Source organism: Myxine glutinosa, chromosome 10 (genome assembly GCF_964187855.1).
Source record: "Myxine glutinosa chromosome 10, kmMyxGlut1.1, whole genome shotgun sequence".
Lineage (NCBI taxonomy): Eukaryota > Metazoa > Chordata > Myxini > Myxiniformes > Myxinidae > Myxine > Myxine glutinosa.
The window spans coordinates 101,695,153-101,709,323 of NC_136270.1; the positions used below are offsets into that span (position 1 = coordinate 101,695,153).

The 14,171-nt window shown below is 50.2% G+C and overlaps 1 protein-coding gene across 2 annotated transcripts in view; it reads left to right on the top strand.

Annotated features, from left to right (window-relative positions):
- The first annotated feature begins 638 nt into the window (after positions 1–638).
- Positions 639–14,171, top strand: part of LOC137433894 (fibronectin) — a 270,389-nt gene continuing 256,856 nt past the window's right edge. For both annotated transcript variants that reach the window (XM_078785942.1, XM_078785943.1), the window contains exons 1-3: positions 639–723; positions 1,472–1,831; positions 10,319–10,477. In XM_078785942.1, the coding sequence (XP_078642068.1) occupies positions 1,498–1,831; positions 10,319–10,477 (493 nt within the window). In that variant the 5' untranslated portion in view covers positions 639–723; positions 1,472–1,497. The remainder of the gene's footprint in view (positions 724–1,471; positions 1,832–10,318; positions 10,478–14,171) is intronic.

Below are 14,171 nucleotides of genomic sequence, written 5' to 3' on the forward strand. Positions count from 1 at the left end.
ACACATGCGCCAAACCAAAACATGCGACAAACCAACACATGCGCCAAACCAAAACATACACCAAACCAACACATGCGCCAAACCAACACATGCGCGAAACCAACACATGCGCCAAACCAAAACATGCGCCAAACCAACACATGTGTCAAACCAACACATGTGCCAAACCAACACATGCACCAAACCAACATATGCGCCAAACCAAAACATCCGCCAAACCAACACATCCATGTGAGAGAGACCACCAGAGACCATGTGACATGTGAGACAAACCAACACATCCATGTCACCAAGACCAACATCCTGGTGAGGAGTTGGTCTTGGTGACAATTTTATTTTGGGTATTTTTTTTTTAAGTAGAAAGTATAGGAGAAGCTCTTCTCTCGCTATATGGAAGTTGGAAAGGAAGAGTAGGTGAGTTATCACCGGCATCCTGAACAAATGAGAAATTCCTGCCAAAACTGCTGCTATAACGAGTTGTTGAATTGATCTCTCTCCGTATTCATTGGTTCCAGACTGTGCTGCTTGCTATATTGTAAGTTATGTACTGTGACGTTATTCGGCTAGCCATTGCCCCTCTCCGAGCCCTCCTCCGGATCCCCCAATTCCCGCCCCCCTGGCTCAGCTGTGGCCAAAGGCCGGCCCTCCCGCGGAGATCCTGCCGGGCGAGCCCAGCGAACGGGACTACAGGACGAAGTACAAGGCTCGATTCCACCAAAAGGAGTAAGTATCGGTCAATGGACACAAGTTGCACGTTTTGCTTTAACTTTGTGAATCACTTATTTTCCCGCTATTATACCGTATGGATAAAAACAAAACTCCCAGACATTTTCTGTGATGCATCGAAGGTCGACTCGACGGTCTTGTTCGAGTGTGCTCGTCTCATCGTAGGTGTGTTCCCCCTTATCATCAAATTACAAAACTGCCGTCCTGGTGCAGTACTCGCAGAGGAGTGCTGCATCTGGGAGCACGCCCTCCCAACATAACGCACAGTATCTCTTGAAAATAGCAGGTCATTGTGCACAATGGATAAGTAATTTGTAAAGATATGCGGATGTGAAGGTAAGTTAAGTTAATAGTCAGAATGGTGTTGCCGTGTTTGTAGATAGAAGTAATTTCATTGATAAAATTAATTAACGGGGATTGAGAATGCAACACAGGCATGATGAACCAAATAGCCTCTTCATGTGTCATTGCAATAACTTTACATGTGTTGAAAATGACACACAATGTCAATGTGCCAACCATGCGCTTTTCCATGCCAACCTTAATGGCTCCCCTAGCCTTATACAGTATTTTCCTACCTGTGATAACATTTGTGGGGGAAAGTCCAAAAAGAGTGGGTGCGGAATGGAATTGTTATCATTGCGTCAGATTAACATATTTTTTAGTTATATTTCTGACTGCATTGGTGGGTGCGACTGCATGTGGCAGTGTCAATGTGTTGGCATAATACGTAATGCATCCCCAGGCCAAGAATTCACCTCTGCTGGAACTATGTACACAACACCGAAGACCCTTCTTGCTGTCGTGGCAACGCTTATGGTGCTCGCAACTCCATCAAACTCTGCTCCGGCCAATGGATCGCAGAGACTGGCAGATGAGCATTCGTCACCGACCGATGTACCCGACCAGCGGACAGCACGGAAGGTCGGACGGATGCGCCGTGCACACCATTCGGCCAACTTGCTGCGTCTAGCACTGGCAGGCCATGTCGTGTCCCTACGCCGTGCCGCGCAGCACCCTCTCGTGGCATTAACCCACCTGTCCGCCGAACAACCAATTGTCGTGCTTCACGCATCCAGATCTTCGCAGGAGAGGATCGAGCCCGGTAGGTATGATGCCTGCTGGGATCATCTACAAAGCCCCTAACCTTCACATTTAACACAAGTCATTGCTGTAAGGCGGTGTACTCTGCACTACTAACACGGAACTTCATCTGAGCAGGTTTTAAAGGCAATGCCTTGCCATCCACTAACCTTAACAGCAAATTGCTCAAAAAGCAGAACAAAAAAGCAATCAGCATCAACAATTGCACAACTTTTGTCTTTTTTCGTTTGTTTTTTTGTCAGTTTTTTTTTGTGATTGATGTTAGCTCTTTCACGAGCCTCGATCTTGTATACAAAAAAAAAAATTCTTTATTATTACTACGTTGCTGTATTAGCCACACCTGAAGTCTTATTAAGAAGCCAAGTTTATTGCTTTGAAAGGAAGCATTGAGTCATTTTGGTTTTTTACGCAGAAGCCAAATAATCCTGCTTAAACAATGGCAAATAAATGTGTTGCAACAACCTAACCGTATGAATTTGATGCCTCATTCAGATGTTGTAATGAAAAAAGGCTAAAAAAAAGGGCTCTTAGACTCATCGCATTGTGTGGAATGGAGCCAAGTCTCTGGACTATATTTCACGAAAACAAGACAGATAGTCTAACAACGGCCGAGCCGGAGATATTTCATACTGATCGGATCGAGCTTCTACTTGTCGATTTATGACGTCACAATGAAGGCACTTATGACATCATCATTAACATGTTATTACCCATGAAGTGTACTTTCCAACGAGCCGCCTTTCAATTTTTCCCATAGAGTGGTTTTGGAGATATAGAGGTGCAGTTTTCCGGTTTTTCCAAGATGGTGCCCGCACCACGTGACCTATGATGTAATACTTAGGCAAAAATTATACAGGAGGAGGCGCTCCTATGGTGAAAATTTCATGCCAATTGGACTAACAGTTACAGAGTAAACGAATTTTGAAGGGCATAAACCCACAAAATGCCTGCGGAAGTGGCATACATACATGCGGACAGACAAACGCTATTCCAGACGGTGTTTTCAATAAATTCTGATATTGAAAAAATAACAAATGTTTACGGCACATGCCCTTACATGAGGCACAAATGTTTGTTCCAAATGTCTTGATTTTTCAAAAGTACAATAATTGTTTAAGAGGTATCATCATCATTAGGTGATGCATGGTAATGCTGGGGGGGGGGGGGGGGGGGGTCTTTATTCACAGTAATGTTGAATCACCCTCTAGGGGTCATTGTAGTTCAATTATCCTAAAATACGCAATTTGGTGTCTGTCTGTCCGCCGCACCGAGAAACATTCAGTCATTACTTGTCCAATCACAACCAAACTTGACAGGGAGGTCACATGACGGACGTTGTAGCGATTTAACATCTCCCCCTCCACAAGGGGGTTTTCACCGCCAAGGGGATTGCGTGTTGAGGTGTATAGCCATATTAAAATAGCTTATCCTGGCTTTTTTCCAATGCCACTTCTAATTTAAAAAGTAATAACAACATTCATGATGATGGCATAATATTAATGTTATTACGAAGCTATATGAATCTTACTGTGGCGGACACAAAAGCCCACTGGCGTGGTGACATCATTCCGCGCACCAAGTGGGCGGTGGCCACGCCCGAGGGGTAGGCATGGCCTCATGATATACACTGGGCGCGCAGCCCAGAGCGCGCCAGTGTTACAGTGAGCTCCTGAAATAAAGACGCTTATAAGTTACCGCTTGTCCGCTTCCTCCTTGCTCGCAAGCAGCACGCGTAACGCCGCGCTTTACTGGTGACCCCCTCGACGTTGGATCTGCCGGAGCGATCCTTCCACACGCGACGCCATTGCCACGGCCAACCTCATCAAGCTTCCCGAATTTTGGGAGGCTCAGGCCGAAGTCTGGTTCGTCCAGGCCGAAGCCCAATTTCAGCTTCGGCGCCTCACCGGCGATGACACACGCTACTGCCATGTCGTCGCCTCCCTCGGGCCCGGCACGGCCGCTCGAGTCGTGTCCGTCCTTCGCCACCCACTGGACGGCCACAAGTACGAGGCACTCAAGCGGCTACTCCTAGCCACGTTCGGCCTCACGGACGACGCATGGGCCGACCGCCTCCTGGATCTCCCCGAGCTCGGTGACACGCGCCCGTCGGTCCGAATGGACCATATGCTGTCACTGTTGGGCGACGAAGCCCCCGGTTCTCTATTCCGGGCGCTTTTCCGTCGCCAACTTCCAGCGCAGGTTCGCCTCGCGTTGGCCGGGACCGGGCTAACGGAACCCCGAGCATTGGCAGCCGAGGCGGACAGGTACTTCGCCGCTTCGGACACGCGGGCGAGAGTCGGCGTGGCCGTCACGGCCCTCGAGGCTGATGCTGCTGATGCTGCTGATGCTGCTGTTCCACAGCATCAGCTTATACAGCATACGCAGCATGCTGATATGCACCTCGTGACCGCCGCCACGCCCCGCCCACCGCCGCGGCGAAAACCGCCACCGCGGGGAAACCCGCCAACTCCACCGGCCTGGCGGAGCCAGCCACGCTCCTCCAGCTCCACCACCTGGTGCTGGTTCCACGCCAAGTTCGGCCACGAAGCTCGGCAGTGTCATCCGCCATGCTCCTTCAACAGGTCGGAAAATGCCCGGGCCGGCGCTCAATAGTGGCGATGAGCGCCGGCCGTTCGAGCAGCCTGCTGTTCATAACGGACACCTTCTCCGGGCGCCGTTACCTGTGCGACACGGGAGCGCAGGTGAGTGTCGTTCCCGCCGGCACGTCAGACAAGCACGCCGCGGGTGGGGGCCCCGCGCTGCTTGCCGCGAACGGGACGCCCATCCGTACGTACGGAAAACGCTGCCTCTCTCTGCGGTTCGGAGGGCAGGTTTTCCGATGGACGTTCGTCACCGCAGACGTGCCCATGGCACTGCTTGGCACGGACTTCCTGTGCGCTAATGGGCTCCTGGTCGACGTCAAGCGCAGACGTCTTGTCCAGGCCGAGACGTTCAGCTCGCTCGCTTGTGCGTTGCCCAGCTCAACGAGCGGCTTGCCAAGCGGCTTGCCGAATGGTTCGGTTCCGGCCACGTTGGTCTGTACGCTTCCAGCAGCGGACGCATTCACCCGCCTCCTCGCCGGCTTCCCGGCCCTCACGTGGCCCACCTTCTCGGCGGGGGCCGTCAAGCATGGGGTGGCCCATCACATCCCCACCGTCGGGCCACCGGTGTACGCCTGGGCATGCCGCCTCGAGCCGACGAAGCTGGCGGTGGCAAAAGCGGCGTTCGCTACCCTGGAGCGACTCGGCATCGTTCGGCGCTCAGAGAGCGCTTGGGCGTCGCCGCTGCACATCGTGCCGAAGCCCGGCGGGGGATGGCGACCGTGCGGGGACTATCGCCGTCTCAATGACGCCACGACTCCCGACCGCTACCCCGTCCCCCACATTCAGGACTTTTCCGCCCGTTTGGCGGGCAGGTCCTTCTTCTCGAAGGTGGACCTCATACGCGGCTACCATCAGGTCCCTGTCAGGCCGGAGGACGTCCCGAAGACGGCGGTCATCACGCCATTCGGACTCTTCGAGTTCCTGCGCATGCCCTTCGGTCTGAAGAATGCGGCTCAGGCGTTCCAGCGACTGATGGACAGCGTCCTGCGTGACTTGGATTTTGTCTACGTCTACCTGGACGATATCCTCGTCGCCAGCGCGTCGCGCGAAGAGCACCTACGCCACCTCCGAACGCTCTTAGAACGCCTGGGCCAGCATGGCCTGATTGTGAACCCCACAAAGTGCCGGTTCGGCGCCGCCATAATCGATTTTCTGGGGCACCGTGTCACCAGGCACGGAGCCGTCCCCCTGCCGGCCAAGGTGGAGGCGGTGAAGGGGTTTCCGCGCCCCCGCACGATCAGAGGGCTGCAGGAGTTCCTGGGCATGGTGAACTTTTACCATCGGTTCCTGCCCCCTATCGCCCAGCTCCTGCGCCCCCTGCACGAAGCTCTCCGAGGTAAGCCGGGCAAAGGCGACGTTACCTGGACCGAGCAGATGGACACGGCGTTCATGGGCGCGAAGCTCGCCTTGGCTAACGCCACCATGCTCGCGCACCCGGCGCCCGATGCACCGATCGCCCTCACCACCGATGCCTCGGACTACGCGGTGGGCGTGGTGCACGAGCAATGGGTGCGTGGAGCTTGGCAACCGCTGGCGTTCTTTAGCCGGCAGCTTCGCCCGCCCGAACGCCGTTACAGTACCTTCGACCGCGAGTTGCTCGGGCTTCACTTGGCGGTCAGGCACTTCCGCCATCTGCTCGAGGGCCGTGCATTCACTGCCTTCGTCGACCACAAGCCGCTGATCTTCGCGATGGGCAAGGTCACCGAGCCGTGGTCGGCCCGGCAGCAGCATCACCTCTCGGCCGTGTCCGAGTACACGACGGACATCCAGCACGTCGCGGGGAAGGACAACCTGGTGGCGGATTGCCTTTACCGGGCCATCGCCCATGCAGTCCACCTCGGCATCGACTATGCCCGGATGGCAGCGGCCCAGGCCGCTGACCCCGACGTCCAGGCCTTGCGGACCGCAGTCACGTGCCTCCGCGTCACCGAGGTGCCGTTCGACGGCACGGGCGCAGCCCTCTTGTGCGACGTCTCCCTCGGGCGTCCTCGCCCCATCGTGCCCGCGGGCTGGCAGCGCCAGGTGTTTGACGCCATCCACGGCCTGTCCCACCCTGGCGCGAGGGCCTCCCAAAGGCTGATCGCCGACAAGTTCGTCTGGCATGGCCTCCGGAAGGCCGTCCGTGGCTGGGCCAGGACGTGCCTCGCGTGCCAGCGCGCCAAGGTGCACCGGCACACCCAGGCCCCGTTGGCCCCGTTCACGGTGCCGGAACGCCGGTTTGATCACGTCCACGTGGACCTGGTGGGACCTCTGCCCCCCTCGCAGAGTTTCACCTACGTCCTCACCATGGTGGACCGCACCACCCGGTGGCCAGAGGCCATGCCCTTGGCGTCGACAACGGCGGCCGATGTCGCGCAGGCTTTCATCGCCATCTGGGTCGCCCGGTTCGGCGCCCCCTCAGACATCTTGTCCTACCGCGGCCCCCAGTTCACCTCGGAGCTCTGGGGGGCGGTCGCGCAGGGGCTCGGGGTCCGGCTGCACCGAACCACGGCCTACCACCCCCAGGCTAACGGCCTGTGTGAGCGATTTCACCGCTCATTGAAGGCCGCGCTCCGGGCCACCCTCCGCGACGGCGGCTGGGTCGACAGGCTCCCCTGGGTCCTGCTGGGCCTCCAGACGGCGCCCAAGGAGGACCTACGTGCATCCGCGGCGGAGTTGGTCTTCGGGCAACCGCTGCGGGTGCCGGGCGAGTTCCTCCCCGACTCCACGGCACCATGGTCCGCGGCACAGCAGCGCTCCACTCTGCAAGAGACCGCCCAGAGGTTCGCCCCGGTGCCAACGGCATGCCACGGGCACCCACCGACGCACGTCGCCCCGGAGCTTCACACGGCGGAGTACGTCTTCGTAAGCCACGATGCCCACCGGACACCACTGCGGCCCCCGTACGACGGGCCTTTCCGCGTGCTGGAGACCGGGGCGAAGCACTTCACCCTGGACATCGGCGGTACTCCTGACCGCGTTTCGGTAGACCGCCTCAAGCCGGCCCACCTCGACGTGGACCATCCACCGCCAGTGGCCCGACCCCCACGTCGGGGCCGCCCCCCTGCGGGCGGACCCCCGGCACCGCCCAGCCCCGCCGCCACGCCGCCCCCCGGTCCTGCACCCATCCCAGGGGCAGCCAGGGGCATCCCACCTGGCATCCCTGCACCCCGGACGCCGCCGATCGCCAGGGGGCGCTTCGGCCGGGTCATTCGTCTGTCCCGCAAACTGGCCCTCCAGGTGCGCGGGAATTCTGGGGGGGCGCATGTGGCGGACACAAAAGCCCACTGGCGTGGTGACATCATTCCGCGCACCAAGTGGGCGGTGGCCACGCCCGAGGGGTAGGCGTGGCCTCATGATATACACTGGGCGCGCAGCCCGGAGCGCGCCAGTGTTACAGTGAGCTCCTGAAATAAAGACGCTTATAAGTTACCGCTTGTCCGCTTCCTCCTTGCTCGCAAGCAGCGCGCGTAACGCCGCGCTTTATTACTATAATTCACCAAATGTCCGTCCGTCCGTCCGTTGCCAGGTACCGCAAAAACGGCTGAACCGATCGCATCAAAATTTTGGGTGGGTAATTCTGGGACCTCCTGGAGTAAAATAGGCTATATTGTTTTTCCAATTTCAGCTTTGGTCTCCAGCATTTTCAGGTTTGGACTCCCACCTAACGTTATTGTCCCGGGTACTGCAAAAACGGCTGCACCGATCGCAACGATACACTTCCATGCCCGTGGGATCCCCACGAGTGACCCCACAAGGACTAATAATATCCCCTCTCCTGAAGGAGTTTCCTTGGACAAATGTTATGCTAACGTTTATAAGTAGCTTATAGTGGCATTTCGTGGAAAAAAAGTAAAGTAATATTATAAACCACAAACACATATAATCACCTTTTTAAACAGTTGCTAATGCTGTTTATCGCTAAACTGAAAGAAAGTTGGAGGAATCCATGAGACAATCTCTGCTCATCACGTCGACCAACGGACCTGAATGAAGATCTGTTGTCGTCTATATACTGCTAACTGCTATAGTATATACTGCTATATACTGCTGTCGATCTGCTAACCCTAACACTAACACGACCCTTTCTGCCACCTCTGTGGCGTTTTTCGTGGCGTTTTACCAAGGTTGCTTCTAAATTAAGTAATAGCAACACTAATGACAATAGCATAATATTAATGTTATGACAAAACAATATCCCCCTCCCCAAGGGGGTTTGTGCCTTGGGATATTGCCCCTATTCCCCCCGACACCCTCACGAAAGTAAATTTAATTATAGGGAATTTAGAATGTTGAGTCATGGTCTGATGAATGGTGAGGTGCAGTCTGATCCTTTTATTGACCTGAACTAACATATTATAATGCCATGCATGTCTGATCCCAAGATAAAACAAGGATGTGCCCAAGTAGCGATGTGTAGTGAGGCAAGCGTAGCGAGCCGATCCACGCTAGTGTAATTCAAACTGGGTTTCTACTGCTTTTGTCAAAGAGCTGTGTAGTCCTGTGACTGAGAAGGATCAGGGTTCATAGACAATTTTACATTTTTGTAGGTGGCAAGAATCACACTGATGTGTTGTAGACAATTTTACATTTTTGTAGGTGGCAAGAATCACACTGATGTGTTGAAGACAATTTTACATTTTTGTAGGTGGCAAGAATCACACTGATGTGTTGTAGACAACTTTACATTTTTGTAGGTGGCAAGAATCACACTGATGTGTTGTAGACAATTTTACATTTTTGTAGGTGGCAAGAATCACACTGATGTGTTGTAGACAATTTTACATTTTTGTAGGTGGCAAGAATCACACTGATGTGTTGTTCTTTTTTCAGGATCTAAGGCTCCTACTGGAAGTGCCATACACACATCTCACACACATGGACATACAGACGAATACACGATACACAATACAGGATGGTTAGACGAGAAAAAATAGTCACTGAGCTTAGGGGAAGTGCTGTCACTTCCTGGGACACTCTGGGTACCAGTGACGTCACAACAATGGTGCCGTTTTTCTCACTAGACTCGGCTGGGCATTTCCTAAGGAGGAATTTCCTCCTCCCCATGGGTGCCAACCTAGGGATCTCTTGTTAATTCCGATAGTCATGCAGCATCACCTGCGACGAGGACAGAATGCTCTGTCACATTCGCCTCTGAACCAATCTCAACCTAGTTACAAACTGTTAACCTGGCGTCTCGCAGGCAGGGCGAGGCATCAATGTGTGTGCCGTCCCTTGGATGGACATTAAACTGTCCCGTCTGCCAGCATTAGTTGGTGGGTGTTAAAGATCCTTCACGAAGAGTGGGTGTGCTATCGCCAGTACCCTGACCAAATTACTAATTCCTGCCCGAACCTACAGTGGGCCCTGCATCAGTGACAGAGCCAAGCTCCTTCCCTACCTGCTCAGCCAGTGTTGTTAGTTGCAGCCATGCACTGCATGCGAAAGAAGAAGAAGAGGAACTTCATGAACTTACAAAACTGACTGACATGAACTTACATGAACAACAAAATACTCCATGAAATGTGGATCCAATCTCTGTCAACAACACCTGGTGATGCCAGCAAAGTACTCGATTCCTGGCAAGTCAAGTCCAATTGAGAGACCTTTTCTCAAAAGTCTGAGTCTGATTCAGAGTATATGAGGCTGATGCCAAAATCGACTGGATACACGTCGCAGGTTGCAGGAGTCGCAGACCGTCTGATTAAGCGGTTAACCCTGACATTTCATACAAACAAGACCATTTTGCCTCCATGTACATAAACTGGGATTTGTTTGTCCAAATCGTGCATTTATTTTCATATAAGGTTCATTGAAATTGATGGTTCATTGAAATTTTGTAAGTTCTATGCACAATTGTAAATGATGATGGACATGCAGGTAAAGGTTGACCTTTTCCCGTACAGAGATGATTGCCAGGGCGAGTGTGGAAGGTTGCTGGGATCGACATTTGGGACACCGCTTCTCGGTGGGTGACGTGTGGCGCAGATTGCACAGAGGATGGCTGCCTCTCCTCTGTCAATGTGTTGCCAACAGCAAGGTGCATTGCACTGGTAACGTTCAGGGTGAGTAACATGCAATGTTTGCAACATGCATGCAATGTTCTCATGCAATGTTTTTCAATATGTGCGTCCAACATGCTGTTGTTTTGATGGAATGAACACAGGAAAAACAACTTAATTTAACCTCTCACAACCTCCTACCTATTTACCAATCCCCATTCTTCCTTTTATTTTTCATCCCTGGCCACTATCGACTTGCCAGAGCAGTGAAATGCATTCATTTGCTTGATTTTTATTTGTTTCTCTTCCATTACGTGTGCACTATCATACAAGGCCATTTAGTAGTAGATGTCGGTGTATTTTACGTGAATTACAAGGACATTGGTAGACGACGGACAAAAACACTTAAAATAAAATATGAGTTCCTTGATGAGGAGCTTCAATGCAGAGGAGAGTATTGGGCCCATAAAAGTATGTGCTATGATTGCCAACCTATGGTTGTTTGTCCGTGCTGTATCCTTTTGAAATGCTGAGCGTCGAGCAAGGAAGCAGCACGTATGATTACCCCGTGTGCTCAAAAGAGAAAAGTGGGTTAAGCATTTGGTTCACTTTGTCTGTCTGTCTGTCTACAAATGTTAATTTATCATCGACGAACGACTTTATTTCTATTTAATGTTACATTTTGAACATTAATCGGGAAGCATGAACCTGTAGTTTAGCAGTACTTTGGCTTTGAATTTGACAAATTGTACAGAATCTTGCCCCAAGCGTGCATGCACAGAGAGGAGGAGTGAGATAAACTTTTTAACAATTCCGTCTACCTGTCTGTCAAACAAAATTGAAAATCATTCCATACAGGAAACTTACTGTTTTAATGATGTCATAAAGAACACGAACAACATGCAGAAATGACAAATGAAATGTGTTAAATGAGGTGGTGTAAAAGACACTGCATCAACGGCGGTAAACTTCCAAAAAAAGTTGTTTTTTTCAACAACTTTTGAAATATTTATTTTATTTCAATTGAATTATATACTCGAACACTTTTGAACAGAAATCTCCTTTTTTGGCACTTTCAAAAACCTTCTGTTTAGTAATACTTCGCCAGAATATTACGCCATTTTATGTTATCACGACCAATTAATTTGCCGCTCACAGACCCTGCCCATGTCCTTTTTTAAATTTAAGATTGCACGGGGTAAGGTGTTCTATGAACTCTAGTTTTTATAGTCTTTGGTATGACTATCGTCGGAGTTCAAGCCATCAACCTCCCAGACTCCAAGCGGGCGCTCAAACCATTACACCTCCATGTCTGGTAGATGAAATTTTGAACCTGGGTTGCCTCCTCCTATGGATTAAAATGGGAATAAGTATTAGGCCAACCATCTTCCCTATTTGACTTCCTCTTTTCCTGTTTCTGTCTCCATTCTTCCTGTAAATATCTTTCTCCACTGCAGATTTGTGGTTGAGACTTCTCCCATGTTATACTTCCTTGCACATTAATTTGTAGATTTCACATCCAATATGATATACAAATGGTGAATAATTCCTGGTGAAACAGGATGATGTTAAAAAAATTACTTCATTGTTTTGGCCCCATTTTTAGTTCAGTCAACAATTGGCCATTTTGTTTTTCCGATGGTTCTTGGCTGTGCATCACTTGGCATCATTTATTTAGACAAATATACTATTGGCTTCTTGCAAGCAATATGTAACCAATTTTTACTGCGTAGCCCATAGGGCAAAGCCGTCTAAAACAGTGTCTGTCTGTCCGTATGTATGTATGTCCCCGCAACCGTACACCAATCAGAGCTGAGGATCTGGTCACATGACAGGGGTGATGTGATGTCATTACGTCGGTACGACGGCTGACTCCACAGTCCACACAATACCATTTTGATTCATATGCCGTTCAGGCTGAACATATCATTGAACCTGTAATGTATCACAATGTGCAAGCTCTATCTTTATACGTTTTTCATTCAGTGTGAAACACAAACGAACGGATTGTTAAAATGACCATGAAATATCAAAAGCATCGGCGTTACGGGTCTTCCAACAACACGGTATGTATAGCACTATAGGCCTTAGGCTTCGTGCCTTCATGCCTCACCTTCAGGCCGCTTCGGACAAATTAAGCCCAGGTTTCTTAATACAGTAGTATCGTTTCAGTAGTATCGTTTTCGTAATAATAATAATAATAATAATAATAATAATAATATAGTAAATATAACCATAACATTTTAATCCCAATGTCGTGAATGCAAAGGTAATGGATTGAAGCGGTGTATGGTTCATGAATCAATGATAAGCGGTGTACGATACTAATAACCGCGGAAGTAAGGAATTCGCCTCGGTTTTTTGATAGTGATATCATTTTCATAATAATGATAACATAACGTTAATATCATAGTAAAAGTAATCATAACACTAATCCCTTTGTAGTGAGTGCAAAGTTACTGGAGGTTAAAATATATCATCTCTCTATATTATAAAATAAAGTTTTTGTTTGTGTGTCGACGCAACCTAATCTCCTGAACGATGAAAGATATGAGGAAACCTCCAATACAAAAAATATCGGGATGGGCCCCGGGAAGGTTATAGGCAAGGTAGCGAAGCCTGTTGAGGCCGCTTCGGTCGGACTGGGCCCATTTCACAATTAAAAGCTGAGCTGAATTGTAGTACTCAATCTTCTACGGCCGCGAGTAAAAGCTGAATTATAGTAGTAAATTCATTCAAAAAGAACCCGGGCAACGCCGGGTGCTTTCAGCTAGTCTTCTATATATGAAAGTAGCGGGAGTTTTGTGTCCGTCCGTCACATTACGTCATTACGTCGATGATGTCATTATGGTGTATGATGGCTGACTCCACCGACCGACGTTTTAATTTATATGCCATACAGGCTGAACATGTCGTTGAAGCGGTCGAACCTGTCGTGTGTTTTTACAAACGGACAGCTGTACGTTGCAGCGAGTAGAGTAAGAGACCCACTGAATCTGCACATTTTTGCCAACCAGAGTGAATTCCAGATAAGGAGAGGAACTGCACATGCTGCAGGCCGACTAACCCACAACGTTGTTTTTAGGTGAGATCATATAAACTCAGGAGCAGATTGAGAGTGAAACTTGGAGGGTTAATAGCTCCCAAGAAAATGTTGCTTTGACATTTTTTTTAATGGACTAAAAAAAACTTTAAATGGACTAAAATACTTTCAATGCACCTTTTATAGTTCACTAATATATACATTACAACAAACGTAGGCTACATGTAAAAATAAAATTACCAGGGGTAGGCTATATGTAATATGCATGAACCACCTTCAGAGGCCATTTTTCCCCACAGAGTAGGGTTTGGTTCCTTTTTTGGGGACCGTGGTCCCCTTTTTGAAGCAGTGTTTTATGGTCCAGATGCCCTTTCTGCTGCCAGCCCTGTTGGTCGCCTCTTGCGACCCGCAGAAAATTACCAGTGAACTGGTACTCAATTTGTCGACCTCGGAAGGATGACAGGCTGAGTCAACCCCGCTGGCGGTAATTCAGCGATCGACCGGGATTCAAACCCAGGATCCTAGGTATCCCAAGCCGGCACCCTAACCGCTAAGCCAACACCAGGCGTATCATATGTAATATGTATATGTTATATGTAATATGCTATATCTATATGTATATGCAAAAATAGAATCTCCACACAGGTCATACTATCCTCTTCAACTAAAGTATTAAACAAGCCCGGCTACACCGATGTTAGATTTTCGGTCTTG